General features: G+C 40.0%; 1 protein-coding gene across 10 annotated transcripts in view; it reads left to right on the top strand.

The window, feature by feature from the left end:
- Positions 1-21,512, top strand: part of diaph2 (diaphanous-related formin 2) — a 364,217-nt gene that overhangs the window by 77,140 nt on the left and 265,565 nt on the right. For all 10 annotated transcript variants that reach the window (XM_079480319.1, XM_079480327.1, XM_079480323.1 and 7 more), the window contains one exon: positions 9,494-9,633. In XM_079480319.1, coding sequence (XP_079336445.1) covers positions 9,494-9,633 — 140 coding nt within the window. The remainder of the gene's footprint in view (positions 1-9,493; positions 9,634-21,512) is intronic.

Genomic DNA, 21,512 nt, shown 5'->3' with positions numbered 1-21,512 from the left:
CGTCCTTATCCCCAAAGTGACAGATGTCCCTCCTGTTAGGCATTAATTAGTTTCTAATTGAAAGGGTTGATTAAAATGCAAGAAAGCTTGTTTGTGAGCTTAAAACATTCACAGTACAGCTGAGCTACTAAGAGCTGGACATGACCTTAAAGACAGACGAGAAAAGGTCAAGTTTTGCTCACTGCCTCAACTTTAAACAACTTATGATGGGATTTTTGTCAAAAAGTGTTGGAATTGAACAATTCTTACCCTAACCCTTACTATATTTCTCAATCTATTGGTTTAAGACCTTTTTAAATGATATCTTTTTCTCTTTTTAACTATCCTAAGGTGACTTATCGGGGTGTGCATCGGCATTGGTCTCGCGATTCGATTCCGATTCTTATGTCTTCGATTTGATATCGCAATGCATCATGATTGTGTTGCATTATCAATTATAAATATTACTGCACCAGTAAGTCTGTCTCCCTCACAATTTAACACTCATCGCACGCGAGCGGCAAAAAAACGTCAAGAACAAGGCGCTTGTCGCGCCGCATCCAGTTGGGATGGAATTTCTGTAAACATGTTTTATAGTCTTATTGTCACGCCGCTTGCGTGCAGTGTAGACAAGCTGTAACTGTTGCAGCTCTTTCTTGTCAAAGCCCTGAATATACGCTTCAGTGGTGCACGCTTCTTTGATACAGCAAGAAGACGCTTTCAGACGCAGTGTGGCGTCTTTATCATGTCGAACAAGCGCTTTACATCTTAAACAACATTAAACTGCGGTCCAAGTTAAAAAATATATGAAAATGTGCTTTATTTACCATACACGCAGCTTCCTCCGCGCACACACTCATCTGAACTTGCCAGAAAGATATGATGTTTAATTGCATGTTTTAATAATCGACTATATGTTTGTATGCATCAATGCAGTAACCGTTCACATCTGCATCGCGATGCATCGTAAAATAAATCATTTTTGACAGCCCTATTGCCCAATGCAAATAATTTAATTTATTTTTTGGGGGAGAGCTGTCTTTGATCTACAAATATTTTATTAATGTATTCATTTGCCATGCTTATTGAGGCTGCCCTCATCTCCGGAATTTTATTTTATTTATCAGTAAACAGCCTCAAGTTGTTTGGAACAGGTTGGTTTTGTCCTCTCATCTTTCCATGAATTTCAGAGTTGCAGTGAGAGGTGTTTAGATATATCGGACTCCAGTAATGTTTTATTGATACTTTCATATTTCTAGATTAAAAAAATGAAAGTTTTCTTGGGAATCCATTTTGCATGGGATGGAATGTTTTTAGCCTTGATTTCCTGCATATTTTTCTCCCCGTCCTTATATGGGAGAGTTTGGAAATGGCCTAATTTAACCTACAAACGACTGTGGACCTGACTGTCCACACTTGACTTCCAAAAGTTTTAAAAAAATCTTAAGGGCATCTTCAACAATCTGCTGCTGTCAATAACTGACAATAAAGCACTAAAGGCATCCTTTTGTGGACACAGTGACCTGTGTTTTAACAGGTCTTCACATGGAAATGATCAACAACATTTACTGCAGATTTATTTACAATCAGAGCTTAAATGGAACGTGGCAGACACACTCTCACAATAACAGTGTATTACCTCCATCTTAAATGTATTTGTCCTTGACACCTGCTTGAGCTCACTGAACTAATACTGTTGTTTTTAGATCTTGAATTCATATTAAGTGTATTGTTTTTCTAGAATGTTCATTGTGTGATTGAAATTCGATTTTATCTTGTTTAATTATTTTTTGATGAAGCATTTTTTATTTCTTTTATGTAAACTATAAGTGCTATGCTCCAGGCTTGACTTTTTACATAAAGTATTCTAACTGCCCTTCTGCTTGGTTGTGCAAAAATTGTGTGCTGGGTTAATAAATCGGTGCGTGTTTACGTATTTGGTTTCTAGAATGTTGTTTATGTTTTAACTGTGTTATTTCAATGTCATGATCAAAGCCACCATGTACAATATTTGCTTTATTCAAGTTCTGCTAAAGGGAGCAGCCACAAGCCGTCAAGTGCTGAGTTTTCCAGTTTTTTTATTCGACAGCAGTCTTTACCGTTGGGCTGTATTTTTTTTATATAACGCTTTTTATCTATAAGTAAAAAAACCCACGCTGATCTAATGGCCTCTGCTCCTTCGCTTTAAAAAACATGCACTTGGCTGGTAGTCCAGATGAAGGAAAGCATTTACATCAAGTCTTGAACATCATTTTATTGAGGAGTGCAGTAATTGAGGTCACTGCATCATCTGATCTCTGCCAATTATATTCCTGGATAATTCGCTTCCTTTTATGTGGAAGAGTTTGAGTATATATACTTCTACAGTATATGGCATAAAAGCTTCATAGGATTCTATACGTTATATTTTGAGTAGATTGTTAAATCATGACACATTAGTCAAGAATAAAGCTTTTTTGCGACCTGTGCTCTCTCTCTGTCTCTGTTGTTGTGTGGCCCACCGGTCTTCTGCATTCTGTGCATCACCTTCCAAAAGGCTTTTGTGACTGTGGGGCTATTAAACTAAATTCATCCGGTATTAAGACTCCGAGTTTGCTGTGGAATGCCAGGAGAACAGATTATAATGCTTTAATCTCATCATGTTGTGCCACCTGCTATCGTAGGAAGCTTTTTTAGGCAGCCTTTTTAAATCAACACGTAGCCACCACTCTTCATCCTTGGATGACTTGGCTTTGTGCCAGAGACCCGTGTTTTCCCCCATGAGCAGAAAATTGTAATGCAGATAGTTTTGTAAGTGCTGCGCTTTGCATTGTTTTCATCTAGATCTTCCCAAGCTGCCTGTGCTGTACAGGAGTGCAGTAATGTGTGAGTGAAGGATGTGAGCTGATGTTGGATGGATTCCATTTTAAAGTGACACGCTGGTAGTGTTTAGTCAGCTAAGTGGTTGTGGCCTGGTATAACGCAGCATGTCTGTCGCTCCGAAGCAGATGCGTTTAAAGGAATTTTGGGGTTAAAAACAACTTGAACTGTATCAACAACATCTGTTGCAAGATGTTGATTACCGCTTAATATTATAGTCTATGGGGTGAGACATTCTAGAATGTTTAAATGCAATGAACATGCTTGCTTATAATGTACAGCAATGTATCACATATAGTCAGTCTTTAAGCATCCCACATTTTTTTTGTATTTCCTGACTGGGTAAATAAGTCGTTCCGTAAGCAGGACGGCTGGTCTCCTTTAAGGCCACATAGACCGTTCCCTGTGGGACATCGCTCGTGTGTTATCACTCGTGGGTTGTTCTTAAGAAAAAAGTGCAACGGTGCTCATCCTGATGGGAAATAACTCAGCAAGCGCAGCTCCCTGGACACATCAAAAGACTTATCGTTGAATAGCAGGGCATGTCCTGGGGGTTTTTCGATGGGTGCTATTCTCCTCGAGACACAACTGATGCTACTTTCAGGTGACCTTTTAGAAAAGAAAGCCTCTGGAATCTTCAGAGAATGGGGTTTGTTTGCGTGTTTGTGAGAGCTTTCTGTTTTGTGTGTTTGCTTTTCTTCCTATGGAGAGGTGCTGGTTCCCTCGCTATAGGACTGTCAATCAAATGCTAATGAGCAGTATATTAGGGAATAAAGCATTGGCAACCACTTGTCTTTGATATGGCTTCGTGTGCACTAATTTCGACGATTATATCTGTATTATTTTTTCAAATAGATCAGTGGGGCACTCCAGTAATTTTCATTAATCACCTAAAAGGAGAGGTAATTAAAAACCCCATTATCACCAATCATTTTGGGTGTTTATGGAGGGTTCTGAATATTAATATAATTTAATTCACACAAGACACTGAATGCACAAAAGATTATTTCAACGTAATATCCTGCTGTTTCATAGCGCGCGTATCTGCTCTCTGTGGATTTTTACCTTGCTAGTTTTGTGCTGTTGGAGTTGTTAAATCACATCATTGCAGTCTTGTTATTATGGTGCGTTAACCTGACTGTCACACTTGTGGGTGCATGTTGGCGATAACTTGTTCTCCTTGGTTTCTTATTGCTGTCATTGAGAGATTGGTCACGTGCTGTATGGAAGAGATAGAGACGTGGGGGTATCGGCTGCAGGTTTATCTAAACATCTGTTTAGTCTTTGTTAAAGTGACGCTCACTCATGAACTATAATTTAACAGAATCATTCCGGTGTGGCGAACTCACGTTGAGATAAATTACATTCACAATGTGTGAAGCCTTGCTATCGCCTGCGTCCATCAGCTCGTAATCATGCTCTCCACACATATCAGACTGCAAACAGACAGACATCTGCTGATCTCGATCCAGATCTAGAGCGAGATTATTCTGGAGCATCCAGCGTGCGATGGACTAGTTAATCAAATTCTTCGGTGGGATGCTAAGAAGGGTCCCTATGCAGTCTGTAGCTGTCTTACAGAATCATCCAGGGGTGCAGGTCTAGAGAAATGCAGTCAGCCTTGCAGTGAGATGTTCATTATTGGATGTATTGTTTATATAGATTGTGTATATACACACACACGAGCTGTATCATATACATCTTTATACACATATTATGGTTATAGTCTGCCTCTGTGCCTGTCCCAAAGGGATATTGACAGGCTCACTGTTGTAATTGTTCTGTGCACTATTGTCTCTGGCAGGAAATGCTGTTATCGACAGGTTGACATTCAATAAGACTGGGAGATGAACACTTTGGGCTTTTGGACCAAAGGACTGTATTGGTCTTTTCACTTTTATTTCATCACTTTCTTGCACTTTTTTGCAAGGGATAGTTCACCCCAAAATAAATAAAATTGTCATCATTTATTGACCCCGGGTTGTTCCAAACCTGTATACATTTCTTTGTTCTGATGAACAACAAGTAAGATATTTGGAAGAATGTCAGTAACCAAACCGATCTCATTCCCCATTTCCTACCACAGTAGGGACAATAAATACTATTGGAGTCAATGTGGGATCAGGTTTGTAACAATCTAAGGATCATTAATGTTGACAGAATTTTCATTTTTGGGGGAATTTTCCCTTTAACTATTTTTATAAATGCCTTTTACTATAAAATATATTTTTTACTTCATTGAGTGGTTGTTTTCATTCGCAACCTCACTGCTAGGTGGGGCTACATTTCATACACTGGACCTTTAAATGCTGCCTACTTGGGCCCCACACTAGGTGTCAGACAAGGCGTCCATGTCATTTTCTCGTCTTTTTGTCTCTTGCTCTCACTCCATCTGTTGAATGGTCCTCATTTTAATGTGCTTCTTTTTCTCACTTTCTTTTCGTTCTGCGTACCTCAGTTGGTTCTCCTTTCTCTGTCAGGAGTTTCTCTGGATCAGCACTCAGAGCATTTCCTCGTTTTTTTACAGCTAACAGCAGAAACCCAATTACAGTGAACTAGTGGATGTGGCTGTCTGCATGATTAGTGTGGTCTGGTGTAATGTTTATATCATCCCAAAGGATTGAGCTGGCCAGGGTCATTAAACAGCATATTATGGCCTGTCTTTGGTTTCCAGAGGTAAAGGTCAATGGATAGTGAAACCAGGAACTGTCTTTTCTTGAGTGGATTAGATTGACGCTTCTGCCAGTATTTCGTGAGGAAAGGAATCCAGAGAGCCCTTTTTTACCTCTGCTATTCATTACTTAATGTGGTCTATGCTAAAGTGTTTAGCCTTTTTGTATAGTCCTGGTGTTCTTGCATATAACAAACCTTGTATCCCCAGTTTCATGATTTTTTTGCCATAAATCAATGATTAGTCATCCTTTAGTGAAGAGTCCTGTTTGTCACTGGGTTTTGCAAATATCGAACCATTAAAAAGTATAAAAAAGGGCTTGTCAATTCATTTTTTAAAAGTATAGTTTATTCTGTTTTCTGAAAAACAGCTAATTTGGACATCCAAGGTTTCGGAAGGACAGCGGTGTTAAAGGTTTGCTATGAGGTTGCTAACGTCTTCTGGGCGGTGGCTGTGCTGTTGTCTGAATCCAGTTGTATTCTGGTCTCTCGATATGGCCCTAATGCTAGTATGAACAATAGTAAAAGTTATGTTTGCCTTAGCTGTTTAAGCTAGGCAATAAGCAGATATAACTTTATTTATCTTCCTCTGGATTCTGTCTTTGGCAACAATTTATGAAAAGTGTCAGCTGAACGAGTGAATTACTGATCCTTGATTGACTACTTTCGTTAGAATGGTTGTTTGTTGTAAGATGCGAAAACCTAAGCATGTGAGAACGAATGATAAGGAAATGCATGTTATGTAAAACAGATCAAAATTCTTCTCGCTTTTTCCAACCCAAGCACATTTTGAATGTATAAAGGTACTCAACTGCTGAGCAGCCATCATTTGGTACTTTATTGAAGTGGATAGCAGACTTCCTTGTGCTTCAGTGAGTGGATTTAAGGTACTGTAGCTGTCTTTAGCAGGTCTGGAAAGAGCCAGGGGCAACTACAGTTAGTAACGACGGTAATGAGGAAAGTAACATCCTCTCTCCACATACCCATCATTACTCTATTCAGCCAGTTTTAAGCTCACCGGTCATTTATGGTTCCCTCAGATCCCCTCAACAGAACTTGAGAGGCAGATGATGCGAGTGATCTTTAGTCAGATCCAGATCGAGACAAATTCAAGTGTGCGGACCTGCCAGAGAAAATGAGTAGTGGGATGGGTTGGAGTAAAAAGGATCTCAACTGAGGAGAAGGACAGAGAAGGTGACAGAGTAAAAAAAGCAGTGGCTTACTGAGTTCACCTCAATTTAAAGTGCAAACTCACTTTAGTCAGTTTGTTTTCCGTGAACCTCAGTGTATCTGTGCTTGTTATTTACACATGTGATGGTGCCAGAATGCAGGTCGGTGCAGACTCGCAGCTGCCAGTCAACATCAAGGCTGGTTTCATTATGTACAACCTAACTCATCCTGTCGTTTCTGCCACCAGCTCACGCCCACGTCCATAAGACTGTTTAGACCTAATACCAACACCTACTGAGCTTACCAGAGTAAATCACACCACTGTCTGCTATGTTTACAACATGTTCTGCAGATTCAACATACAGTGCCTATAGTATACAGTGCCTCCCCAATGCAGCCCCCCCACCTGCGTACAGTAATGGCTCATTTATTTTCCTGTTGCTATATTAAAACCACCACTGCTGTCTGTGTCAGTGTTTCTTTTGACTGTGCCTCGACAGAGAAGAAGGGGACTCCGTCACACAAAGATGCCCTGTTTATTTCTCCCAGACTGCCTATTAGCGCTGCCTGCCTGCTGGGTAAGCTAGATCCCAGGACGACGGCTTTTAAGGCGAATTTTTATATCGGAGCAGAAACCGCTAATACTACCTCCATACTATCCTTCATACTTCTCAGTCTGCATTAATTCATCTTTCCGTCTACAAGGGTGACTTTGACAGCCCTTCCCTGCACCCCTCGCCCCTTTTTCTTTCCCCTGCCTTGTTTGGCAGGTTGTTGATCTCAGACGGAAAAAGCGATAAAAAAGGGAAGGAACACGCAGATGACATGGATAAAAAATACGGAACGCAAAGGCGCAAAAAATAAAACAATAAAAACAAGGAAATTGACAAGAATAACGTAGAAAGCAGAATTTGCTTCCTGTGCCCAAGGGGTTTTATAGAGCTCAGCGCAGTGCAGATAACGGATTGACAGTCATCAGTCCATCTGCCTGCTATGTTAGAATATAGACTGTAGTCACCGAAAATCCACAGTCTTGGCAGCACACACAGAAATTGATTTTAGCTCGTGCAATCGTTGGCTTGTTTATATAGGTGGAAAGGGGTGGTAAGACATGCTGACACAAAATTGATGTTATTTTATCGGTTTTCAATTCATAATGAGGATTTATTTAACACACCCCTGTTTGTCCAAGGGCTGTCCTCCATGCTGGGGAAATGAATGCGCAGATAAGTAAAGAAATGTGTATTTAAAAATGCAGCATATAGATGCACAAATAATAGTAGTGAGGGTCTGTTGGTAAAGAGTACTGAGATTTCATATACCGTTTAGAGCATGTATTACAGTTTATGTCCTCACGGTCGGGGAATGCTGTGAATACAACAAACAAAGTGAATCTTCTGTCATGAATCAATTAGTTCTCAAAAGTAGGTTAGGTTTGTTTTAATTATTTACCATAACCGTAATTTATTTTACAGTTTTATTAACATTTGAGATGAGCTTTTATTTTTATGCTTCTAGTTTTCACGTTCAAGTTTATTTTATTTTTTGCAGTTTTGAAATGTGCTTTGGTCTCAGTATTATTATTTTAGTTAATGTTATAAAGGTTTAATCATTTTTACGTCAGTATTTGTTTTAATTTGGCTTTAATTAATTCCAGTTAATAATTTTAGTACCTCAACTTAAGTTTTGTGAAGGCAACATTTGTAATTTAAGCTTCGTTTAGTGTATGTTATGCATATAATATTTCGGTCTGTATTTCATGAGATTTCTATTAACAGAAATAATCAATACAATTTTCAGAACTGATGGCTTTCCTAAATCTTTCAAAATATCTCATTTTGTGTTCAACGGAGCAATTTGTTGTGTTCAACAATTTTCCTACTATGGTATTCAATGATGTCCCAGAAAATGTCGCTTGCTAACATTTTTCCAAATATCTTTCTTTGTGTTTAACCAAACAAACAAATATATACAGGTTTGTAACAACTTGATGGTGTGTAAATTTTCATTTATGGATGGAGTATCCCTTTAAACTAAATGTTGTCCATAATAGCACAAAATGTTCATAAAGATGCTTTTGCTGGTAGTTTATTCTTGTGCTTGGGACTCATTAAACTCTGTGTACTGTGGAATTAGCATGCGGCAGCTCCTGCTGACTAGACTAGCTGGTATCTCTGTGTCAGTCGGTGCTGTGGGTGGGAGGTGTGCTCATTTAGGGAGGAAGTGAGTCTGCAGTTGTGGAGGGTTAGTAATCATTCTCACCTGCTGGAGACTGGAGATACAGCTGGGAGCACATGGGTGCTGCCTGATCCACAAATCAGCTGTTTGTAACTACATCCCCCTCCTATGATTTTCTGTCTGTTGTCAGATGACGAAAATAGACTTGATTTTATTTTTGTATAAAAAAAAATTGGAAATCTTCTTCCATCCCGTCGTTCATTTTTTTAGATCTTATAAGTGTCACTTTGTCTTTCGAGTTCAGATTACCTCATCATTTGTTATCAAACAAGTATTACTGTAGCTCAATTGATAGGTCATGGCACAAGGTCATTCGTTCAATTTCGACACTATAAATAAACTGTATACTGTGAATATACTGTAAGCCCCTTTGGATAAAGACATCTATCAAATGCATAATATTGAAGTAAAAGCTCTAAAAATCTAAACGTATTGTAAGGCCTTTTCCTTATTATTTATCATGCCCATGGACTAAAGCAATGCCTAATACAGATGTTATAATTTACCTGTGACAGGTCTAACAGGGTGTTAAGAGCAGCGGTGCAGTTGTTGATCTCTTTGTGTCCCGTTCCCACAGGGTGGACTGAGGAACAGCAAGCACGAGTGTACGCTGTCGTCACAGGAGTACGTGCACGAGCTGCGCTCGGGGATCTCCGAAGACAAACTCCTCAACTGCCTGGAGTCCCTGCGTGTGTCCTTGACCAGCAACCCCGTCAGGTCAGTGCTGCGCTATTTAGCCCAAACAACCCTGTCTGCAGCGCTAACCATTTCAGTTTTAACCTTTCATCTGTAGGTTTTGATGAAGATCCTGTCACATCAGTACTCGTTTCAACCACCCTCTCATTCCGAAACGAAAAGTTAAACCTCATTTTCCTGTCCAAAATCTTGCAGGAATCATTTCGGCATGCTAATTGGAAATCTGTCAATGGGTCTTTCAACCTCGACTCTATATGGATCCCCAATTCTGGTGAAATGAGCATAGCCTAGCTACCTAAATGAGTATAGCCTCCAGTCATTTTGAGCCCGGCCCTGTCATCTCATCCTGCTTCTATCTATTAAGCTCTAATAGATAGGATATCCTTTTTTTAACACTTCAGACAGCCAGCGATTCTCTGAAACGTTAATAAGCGCAGTACCACCACCAGACCAGACGCCTTCCCTTTCAAGTCCCCCGCTAAAGCGCCTCTCCCATCATTGCCTGCCTGCTTTTTTAATCTGTTTTGATCATGCCTAATGTACTACTTTAAATTATTTTGCATTTCTCAAATCCTCCACCCAGGTCATTTCTGGCAAGCTCTTTTTACCCCTCGTAATAAGGCCCATCTCAATTCCCTCAGCCCGCTCCCATAAAGTTGTCTCACATCCCCTCTGCTGGACTGGATCTTCAAATTTAATTTGGTCCCAGTAGCGCTGTGGAACACTATGTGACAGCAGACCCTCTCAATTATTTACCAGAGCACTGTCTGAGAGATGGCTCTTAATGTGAATCAATGAGCGCAGCATATAAAGTGGTCATCACACCATCGGCAGGCAGACAATCTCTTTAGGTCCACCGCTGCTCCCTGGGAGATAGGACCTTCTCAGTGCCGAACACAACTGTTATTTGATCCACAGCATTATGCTGGCATCGGTTCGGTCTCGCAGGACAGATCGTGTGTTCAACACCCACCCAGCAACAGATGTGTTCTGCACTGGAAAGCAATTAATAGACGCCCCTGCCCCGCTCCCCAGATGCCAGTGCAGTGCAACAAGTCAAACTCCGAAATGACTTTGCCATTGTTATCCCGTTACAGAAAAATGCCCAGAATGTAAGTTGTAGCGCCTCAAGGTAATCTCTTGTTATTACCCTAATTAAAAGAATGCATGGCATCTCGTCGTGTTGTCTTTATCTGATCATAACAGTGTCGAGGCCCCGTGTATCCAATTATTTACTCCACTGCTAGCCATTAATCATAGGAAACAGATACGGAATGTTGTTCTTTCAGAAACCCACGAGAAAAAAAGATGTGAAGTCCGGCCTTGCTGGCTGAAGACGCTGTTGCGTCAGCACATCCTCTCAGTAAAAGGGCAGTTTGTGCTGAGGGGCCACCGAGGCCAGGACCACCCTCCGGGCATTTGCAAATGGCTGAACTTGAGTTCCGAGAGAGTGGGGGGGCATTGAGCGGTTTCTCACCCGCCCACTGAAGGTCAGGCCTTACTGGGAGAGAGGCACCCTGGGGTGACGCGGTGTTCAGAGATGCTCATGACTGTGCTGGTGTATTTCTTCACCGCCTCCACCTTTCTCCTCAGTCTATCTGTTTCTTTTAACAGCGCTGAGGGGATATACAAGCTTCCCAGCTGCTGTGCGGTGTTACAATTAATATCAGTGGAGCTAATTATTACGGATCACAAAACAGGAAAAATCCATCCCGTGTGCTGAATTCAGTATGGTAATGTAACCTTTACAGTGCTGGGGGTTTATGTATTTGGGACAGTCGCGCAGAAGACACCGGCTTAATGCACTGGTTTATAACTGCAGTCTGTATTAGCGGACAGCTTCATGTGTTTCAGCTTTGTGCCATTTTGTAAGGATCATCTAAAAAGGATTTGATGACACAGATAGTGGCTAATTCGCTGGCATTAAAAAAGTAGCCTCCTTGGATCTTGAAAGTATTGAATAAAAAACTCATCTGCATTCCATCCCACACAGGATGAGACAGATGCCAAAAAGTTAGTTAAATTCCTTAATGGACCGGACTCATTTTTCTATAAAGTTCTGGTTAGGTTTTTCATATTACATTACCTGTACGTTTTGAAATGTTTGGACATACGGCTAGAGTACGTGCTGAATGAAAAATTAATTTGTGATGAAAATGACCCGAAGTTCCTTCCCTTTGCCAAGGAGCAATTACTCATGAGTCCCTTCAAACCTTATCTCCTCTCCAAGAAATATGTTAGAGTGTAAATATCTTTTAAGTCATGATTCCTGCATCATGCTCGGCTCCATAATAATGATAAAGTTCTCTCAGGAGCGGAGAAACGGAGACGGCGAGGGTTAAGGCATGAGTGTAAAAGGGCATACTTATCGCACAAATGAATGGCCTTTGTAATGGAATGCTAATTGTCACTGCATGCCAATGGTTGCCAAGTTTTAAGGCCAAAATATTATTATGGCCCTGACCATTAACATGTGTAAGTGAGATATAGGATGGTGCGTTTCCTCGATAGAAGTGGTTAGTGGTTCCCAGTCCTTGTTTAGATGCGTTTGATTTGTGTTGGAGACAAACTCTGCAGTATTTGGACACCTCTAATATATCATTGCATTGGAATTATTAAGTTCTATCTGCATTCTGAACAGATTTGAGAAAAGAGGATAATTTTACCCAAAAATTCAAGCCTTGGTGAGATGGATGGGCCTTAAAGAGACAGTTCACCCAAAAATGAAAATTCTGTCATCATTTACTCACCCTCGAGTTGTTCCACATCTGTATGAATGTCTTTATTCTGATGAACACAGCGAAAGATGTTTGGAAGAATGCTTGTAACCAAACCGTTCTTGGCCACCGCTGACTACCTTTGTACAAAATAATCTTTGTTCTATTCTTCAAAACAAAGAAATGTATAAAGATTTGAGGGCGAGAAATTAAAACAGAATTTTCATTTCTGGGTGAACTCTGTGAGTAAGAAAAGTTTTGCGTTTCAATTACTCTCTTTAATTTTGTTAATGTGTGCTACTATTGCAAATGACAAGTGATATTTGGTGTAACTGTATGACGACAGAATTGTTTATCTTCAATAATTTAACATCTAACGTAATAAGCTTTCCACTATTGTAGATTTTATTCCTGGCACTACCAGAACATACCTGGTTATTGTTGCATACTGCACTTTGAATTTGGCACTGAGTTTTGGTCCAGTGTTTGCGTAGTTTCTTACACACTTGTGTAATTCCCCTGCATAATATGTCCTGTTTTATTACTGCCAGAGCGGTTTGATCATTAAAAGCACAGCAAACCAAATGCATTCAGTAGCCCCCAATGATCACGTGAAATCTTTTGTGTGTGAATTTCGATAAACTAACAAAAAATGGCATTATTGCACCTATTATTATAATTTAAAGTCACTCAATTAAAAGCCTCATTATCAGACGTGGCAGTAGGATTATTCACTACCAGACTCCAATGTTTTGTTTCATTTTCAGGAAATAAGAGTAAGGAGAGCGGAGCTACTGTCACTCTGTTAATCTTCTCTCATTGGTTCGTCTCTATTTATCTAATGGTTTAATTGTCTGGGCTGAGCACCTGTTTGGCTGCCCAGGTGGCTGCTGGGCTGCAGAAGACTTTCATTTCCCTGTAGTCCCTCACAGGTGTGGAGCTCACAGCCTCACATATCCACACACAGATGGCTACGCTCGGGGCAGTCGCAGCCTCTTCCTTGAACATTTTAATTTAGGTGTTTTTGAACTGCTGATATCTTCCTCCATTGTTCATTTTGGTAGAATAAAATTATTCGGTTAGTCTTCCTTCATCATCTTGGATTTTTTCTCACTTTGCCTTCATCTCTTTCTCATATGAAAGAACAGTTCTTGTTTCATCAACTTCTAATTCTCCGACTCGCCCAAATGCCAACTTACAGATAATCATTGGGTCTTATTTCCTCATTTACGGGGAGTTAATATGCACTGTATCTAATGGCAGACATTTTCTGCTGCCTCTCTTATGGTTTTATTCCCTCTGCTTTTATTTCTTCCAGATGCAGCTGTACAAACAGTGCCACGGGCATGCAATGTAGTGCATGAACGAAATTACAGTGCAAGAAGTAATCCACAACTTTCTTAACACCCACTCATGCATAAAACCCTGCAGCCCTGTCATCTATTTCGAAAGCTCTTACACTCAGTTTCGAGCAGTGAAAAATCAAAGCGGCGTGCCGGATGTGCCGCTTCTTCATCAACGCTTGTTTCATCTGTGACATGGCACCATTGCGTTCTGATGGTCTCGGCTTTTCACTTTTCGTCGCTGAACTCTTGGGCTCAAAGATTTGGAAAACTGAAGTTGTCTTCAACTTTTCTTTATGTCCAAATCTGCTGCATGTTCCCAGAGGCTTTTTGGGTTAGTTGTATTTTGCAGCGTAGTGTTGAATGTGAGCTAGCCGTTTGTTGTAGTTAGCGGTGTCGGACACGGGCCTGAGGATGTGTATTGGTGTACAGTTGTGCTGACGCCACCAGCCACCCTACAGAGCCTGCGAATCCATCATTCTACCCGTTTTTGCCGTTCTTCTCCGAGCGCCCGTGGACTCTTGCGGGAGGTAATGGGCTTATTAGTGCCTTTGAAGATTTGATACCCTTAACAGGAATCCTTTCAGACTCCGATCCTGAAGGCTAAAACCTTTCACACAGCATTGAAAGAGTACCAAATGGTGGACCGTGAGGCGATCACACTCCAGGTGTCACCATATTAAACGCAGACTACTAGAAACAGATATCCAGCTATATTGCATTTTGTCTGACAGGAATCTACAAATGTAATAAATGTCTGGCCGAAGGTATTTGAAGACAGGCCTAAATGAAATAGCTGATGCATATTGAGTGGTCTGTGTGTTTGTGTGTATATGTAGCAGCTCGTATGTCTCACTAAGACGGCTTAAAAGAAGTGTATTAATATCACGGGCAGTCAAAAAAAGGGCCGTGATGGAGAATAGCAAGAGACATAGAGACGGCAATACAGGTTGTCAGACATTGTTTATAATGCAAGGCTGCATTTAAACTTTAATTCTTTTTCACACCTGGCTAGACACCCTTGTCCATCATACATAATTGATTTTGTAAATGCCTTTTGACATTGTGGGTATTTATTTTTTCTGGAGTAAAATCCAGTTGACAGGTATGAAGAAAGGCAATATACATCTATAATCTGATCTGATAGTTTTATTGTTTATAAAAGTACTTTTTGAGGTACTGTTCAAATGTAATTCTGTCTAAGCATGCTTTTATTAATAGTGTTTAAGTGTGGGGAAATAAGAGCCCTGGATGTTACTGCTAGTCTTCTTTCCGTCAAGGCCGGGAAGTAGAAGCTGCTGTTCTTCTGAGTCAAACACAATTCTAGGTTAGAATATTGGAAGAAGCTCACTTTTAACCAGCTGATAAAACTTTCTGTTAATCTTTCAGTCAAGTTAGGGAAACTTCACATGTTAGTTTGTGAAATGAACTGCATGAACTGGTGATGTTGAGGAGCTCTGCTTGGGTCATTTTTTTGTCCTGTGCTGTGCGACGGGTTTCTGTTCTCTCTCCAGACTCCAATAAAGGTTCTGAACTTTGCTTTTAACAAATTTATTTTGGCCCAATGAAAGCTGCGTTCAGACCACCAGCAACTGTTTCACTGTGTGTCACTTGGCTCTTGCTACGAGGTGGTTAATAGGCGTTCCTTGCTTTGGTTGTCCTAGATACATTTATAAACAAACCCTGCTGTTACAGACAGGAGATGGATGACGTGAGCTCTGCTGCAGTTCTCCTATTGGTAGTACATCCTGAAAAATGATCACTTCCATAAAGTTAAGCAAATATTAACTTTGTCGAGTCACTAGACACGCCTACTTCGCCAACGGTCAGTGTCTCTCGTGTTGCTAGATGGCGCAAGGCTACCATTGAAATTAATGACATAGCCACGCTTTGTCGCTGGGTGTCGCTGGCGGTCCGAACGGGGCATAAGAATATAACTATTATTATAAAAAACATTTTTACTTTTAATACATACAATTATTCATTCAGTATGTTAAATAAATGATGATTTCATTGGCCGAAAGGTATAACAGATAAAACGATTATAAATAGTACTTTTTATTGTGTTATCGGGGCAGTTTCCCAAACAGGGATCATTTTAAACCAGGACTAGGTTTTAGTTAAATTAGGATACCGAATCGTTTTAAAAAAAACATACTTTACAGAAAAACATTACTTTGTTCATCTTGAGAAATATATTTTAAGATATGCCAGTACAAGTGGTTTTTGATCAAGACATGTAAGTAAGTCTTGGACTAGGCTAAAGCCCTGTCCGGGAAATCGAGCCATTATTATCATTTTTACTACAATGTACAATAACAAACAGATATGAAAGCAGTGAAAACTTGGCGTGCTGTTATTTAGTTTTTTATAAACCGTCTGTACAAGTCAAGCCGTTTGTGTGAGTCAGTGTTATGGGGGTCTAATAGAACCAGTGGCCACATCTGCCACTACAGAAGAGGTTTTTTTTCCGAGGCAGTAAAGGAACCCACCAATCCCAGTGTCCTCCGTGACCAGGTATATTTTAAGCGGGATGCCCATTTCATTTTATGCCACCATCTGTTAACCTCAAAGCTACCCGTATCTGTGGAGCCCTGCAGCAAGGCATACATAATTCAGAAATCTGATTTGAATTCCATATTGATTTAGTGAGAAATGGTATTGCACAGGTACACAGGGAAAATTAGTATTCTGCCGCACTAAATTCAATTTCTCTGGGCCGTCTGTGATTTTCACAGCATTCTCTTTTATTACAAATTTTTTTGTCAAGCCTTCTCAGCCTTTATGGGGAGGGGGGGGGGGGGTGGGAGACGCTGTACCTGACTAATATAGATTTTGTGGTGTGTTTTATTTGCAGGTGTAAGAATTAAAAATCAGTAGTGCCACGAGAAGCATTACAAGCAATCGTGATATAGATTATATGTCAGCGCTCCGTATTAGTATATTTTTAGGGTCTTTTTTGTCTTGCAGCACACGCTGTTTATGTGAGGTTTTTGACTGGTTTGAGTTATTTAGGTCAGGCGATTGCGGAGCAGGTGACCTACATGTTTCTGAGTGACAGCCCGTATCTGTTCTCTGGCACCGTGAAAAGCCGCAGCGAGTGCACGTACGCCATTGACTTCTAAACGGCGAACCGCTAATCCATTAGCATGCGAGGTGGCTGTCACGACTGATTCCCTTGTCCCTGTCTGCTAGCTCTCTGACATACTTCACCACCAGATCAATAATACCAGATGTTTGAACTTAAGGCTGAAATATTTATGGCCTCTGGTGTATTGCGCTAAACTGTCCCATGCTGCTCAGTTCGGGTCAGTTCCCTCACATTTTAGCACTCAGAAAATTAAGATCTGATTTGATTCGCTATAAAATGAGAATAATTAAATTAATGACTGAAATGATGTGAAAGTGTGAAGGGCAGCATAACAAAATTCTGTTTTGGAAACCACCATCTTTTGGCAAACCTCCATCGCTCCGACAGCATCTCGGCTGGTTTCCCCACAACTTTCATTTAATCTGAGAAATGTCAGTTGCCAGTAGGACTATCGGTGAGTTGGCGATAATGAAGCACGTCGGGATGTTGCTTTTTGCTCAGCGGGGAGTCATTTGAGTTTGTCTGGAGAGCCGTACTGGACTCCATCCTTTGTTGGTTTACTCCTGTTGCCGCTTTCTCCCCCCTCACACGGCACATTTGCCACCTTCAGCTATTTCTTTGTCATCATGACCCTATATTCACAACCCACAATTCCAGAGAGAAGCGAGACCGGCATTGATGTGGTTTGATGTGCAGTCATTGTAGCTGTATTGAGGCTCCTGCTGGGATCCAAATGCCATTAGAGCGAACAGTGGCTCTTTTAAACGGTGCGGGCTCTTGCCCCACTGCCTCCTTTCTAAAGTGCACGGCAATCACATCACAGAACGCTGACACCAGGGATATTGTTCTCTGAGCGCGCCACCGGGTTCAGTCCCTGTTTAACGCTCCAAAACCCAGTATCTGTCACGCATCTGTAAAAGCCTCTGTCAGAAGACACACCGCCCCCGTGTCTGTCCGCTTCACTGTTGTGATGAAATCAGCCAGGCATTTTTCATTCCCATTACACCTCTCCATCACCGCCTGCCCAACACAGATAATTACCACTCATCTTCCATGCATGTTCACCCAAAGAGAGGGATCGGAGAGGAGGGAGGGGCATCATACACAAACTTTTGCCTCGTCATCAAGATATGAACTGTGGGATAGACAAAAAATCTGAAATGAATGGCTTCATTAGAGCAGAATGGAGGAGAGATTAGTTTCTACTTGCTAGCTCATGTTGGGGTCTCTCGTCTTGTTCTGCCTTGTGTTGAGCCTGTGTTCATGTTGACCTTTCCTCTGGCTTCCACGTGCATATTATGGCCTTAAGCATTAATGTGCCATTTCCATGTTATATTTCACAGTTATAAAGGGCAGGTTAAGAATGGGATAATGCCTCCGTATCATGAATTAGTACTGTAATCCAAGCGACTGTTCCAGTACATGTATTTCTTATGTCTGTAAGAAAGGTTAAAACTTATCTTCAAGACACATTGTTGAAGGACTAGAAGCGTTTTATGAAAACGATTACTGTACTATTATGCAAAGTAATGGCCGTTCAATGCATGTTAACATGCAAACAAAGAGAAAGCAAAATGTATTTTGTGTGACCAGCCTTTATAATCTGTTTTGGACTGGTTGACAGACTGAATTGCTAAAAGGATTGCTGTGCACCATAGACAAGTGACAGGTTAATGTGCAATCATATGGCGATCAAACTAAATGTATATTGAATTATATATTCTCAAACACTTTGACACTTTTTATATTGTCTATAAAGTGGCTTAGTAATGTCCTAAAGAATTATAATGTTTTTTTGCAGATTCTGAGATTATTTTTATTTAAATTTTGTTTTGTTCATGAAAAAATGTTCATGTATTTTATTTAAAATAATTATTTTGCTATTTTATTTATTTATTATGATTTGTATTATTATAATTGTATAATTATATACTATTATTATATTTCATTTTAGTTTAGTGTTATTATTTTAATAATATATTAATTTATTTTGTAAAAAAAATCTTTTTGCAATTATTAATGTTTTTTCATTTATTTATATTATTATTATTATAAATATTATTCTATATTTTGTGTTTTTTTAGAGTATTTGATTATTGTGACATTCATTTATATGCATTTTATTTCTATTGATTAATTATTATTAATAGCCCTAGCATTTATAAAATGTTTTCCACTTTTAAGAAATTGTATTCTTATGATATAATGATCACATTCCTGAAACACAAAGCGATTGAACGTCAATTAAAATATGGTGTATCCTGCTGTACTTGACAGTAAATGGCGCTGCCTCGAGGTCCCTGTGATTTCAGCATCACTCAGAGTCGTGGACATTGTCACGAACAGCAAAGGGCCTCTGTTGCAATATTTAGTCGGTGACTAACTGTTCTGGTGCTCAGCGGTGGGTTGAAATGTTGAGAGCAATTTGTTGCTCGGAGCAGAGGGCCTCGAGTGGAATAGAGCAGAGCTGAATAGGCCACGGGCAGCCGAATGAGACAGTCCATGGCTTAGCCCTAATACAATTTGAAAGGCATTGAGTGTTCTCAATGACACAACAGTCTAGAGCTTCTTCAAGTGCAATAACAATGTCAGACTCAACAGCCGGGTCTTCGCTTGACATTAGAGAGCTCTGAAAATAAAGGCAGGAGGTTGGGAAATAACTTTGCATTATTGTTTGTCAGTTAACCGACATGCGGAGCGTCAAGTGGTGTTATGCAACACGCTGATGATCCTTAATGATTTTTCACATGAATTTGCAATTTATTATCTGTAGTTCATGATAGCAGTATAATATCTTTGTGATTGCAAATTGAATGTCAGACCTAATTACGGTTGCAGAACGACTCGTATTTTCATAACTCTGTCGGTTTAATTTGATTGGCTTGGTAATATTTTGTCACTGCTGCGGTAAACAGATGAAAGATATATCAGCATCTTAGACATACATAACAGTTTCATTAGATGCCTTGCACTCTGAAAGATAAAAGCTCAGCCGGTTTATTGATTATATTTAAAGACCTCTCTGTCTCTATAAGATGTCTTTGTACACATGATATAAATGTTAGCCCAAACACAATTATCCTTTGATAGACCATGTATATTTCATTTAACCCCACACAATGTGTGGGTTTTTGGAATGCAGCTCTGCTGTCTGTGCATTAGCTTAACTTCAGGATTATTTCAATCAATATTTCATGAATAAGTCCAAATAAAATAGTTGGATGCATGCCACGGAGCCAGATGAGGTCACCGATGAGCTGATTTAACAGGAAGCAAAGCAACTTTTTTACTCGGCAACACAAGTGTTGTACTCGGATGACACCTTGGAGGAGTACTTGACTGAAAAATAGAAATTCTCTTAATTCACTCGCCTCATATTTGGGATGGCATGATGCACTATTCCTTTAAGACTCATGAAAACCACTCATGTTTATCTTTATAAGACAGATTTCATCATGTTTTCATGTGTGACTGAAGCTTCATTTAATTTCTTAACTTAATCTCATCTCAATTCAACACTTTTGCTGTGTTAAGTTTTTATTTATATAAGTTTTATTTAGTTCGCCGCATTGCCATAGGTCCAGTGTGTAATTCTTCAGGATCTATTGACAGAAGTACATTATAATATATATAACTGTGTCTTCAGGGGTGTATAAAGACCTTACCTAATGAAGGGTTATGTTTTTATTGCCTTAGAATGAGCTATTTCTATCTACATACACTGCGGAATTCACCATGTTGTTTCTACAGTACCCCTAAGCAGACAAACTGCTCTACAGAATGCGTTTCGTAAATACGTTATCTCATTCGGCAATTCAAACGTGACAATTTAGTTCTGTGTCAGCCACCGTAGTGCTTTGAAAGAGAGGGGTGGAGTGAGCCATTGGTTGCAATTCCCAAGCTCAATGCTAGATGCCGCTAAATTTCATAAACTGGCCCTTTAAATGTTGCCCTCATGTTCTGACCACTCATCTGCTGCTGATTGATCACACAACTCATGTTGTTCCTCTAAGTTAGTTAAATGCTGAACCATGTTCCTGCGTGTCCCACGTTGGTCAAGTCTACGTAGACCATTACTGCTTTTATACTCCGAGCCCTGTGAGCCAAGCAAGGTGGCTCCCAAAGCCTACGTTTTTTGTTATTGTACTCAAACTGTGTATTTTTATTACAACAAACCAATGGAACATTATAAGACCAAATTGGAAACAATAAACGATAAGCCCCCTGTAAACAGACAGTTATAAATTTCCAACATTACACTGTTATGTTTTATTAACAAAGCGGGCCATTATAATACACTGTACAGCAAATGGTAATAAGTTGCAAATTGAGTTTGGTGGGTTTCTAATGAATTTTGAATAATGGCATGGTGAGCGTCTGAGTGTTTGTAATTTTGGGCTAATTTCATTGCGGATCTGTAAAAACCTGCATTTTAGTCCTCTTACACCGCCCTATGCTACAGGCGTCAACACTAATCGAGGGTCTTGTGTGACCACACGCCTTTATACAAATGACTTTAATATGCATGTTGTATCGTTGTCAAAAAGAAAGAAATAACTCATTGACTTACGGGCCTTTATTGCAACAAATTGCCCCTTGCATTTGGGTTTATTGACAATCTGGAGCAAGAACAAGTAATGCTAATGGCATAATCTAAATGCGATCACATGCTGCGGAGCTCTATTCTCTGTCTCTCTCTATTCTTATCTCCCCCAGATCATTTAATGTCTCCAGATACATTGTGTTTTA

The sequence above is a fragment of the Barbatula barbatula genome (genome assembly GCF_947034865.1).
Source record: "Barbatula barbatula genome assembly, chromosome: 18".
In the NCBI taxonomy this organism is placed as follows: Eukaryota; Metazoa; Chordata; class Actinopteri; order Cypriniformes; family Nemacheilidae; genus Barbatula; species Barbatula barbatula.
This window is presented reverse-complemented; position numbering and strand designations above follow the sequence as displayed.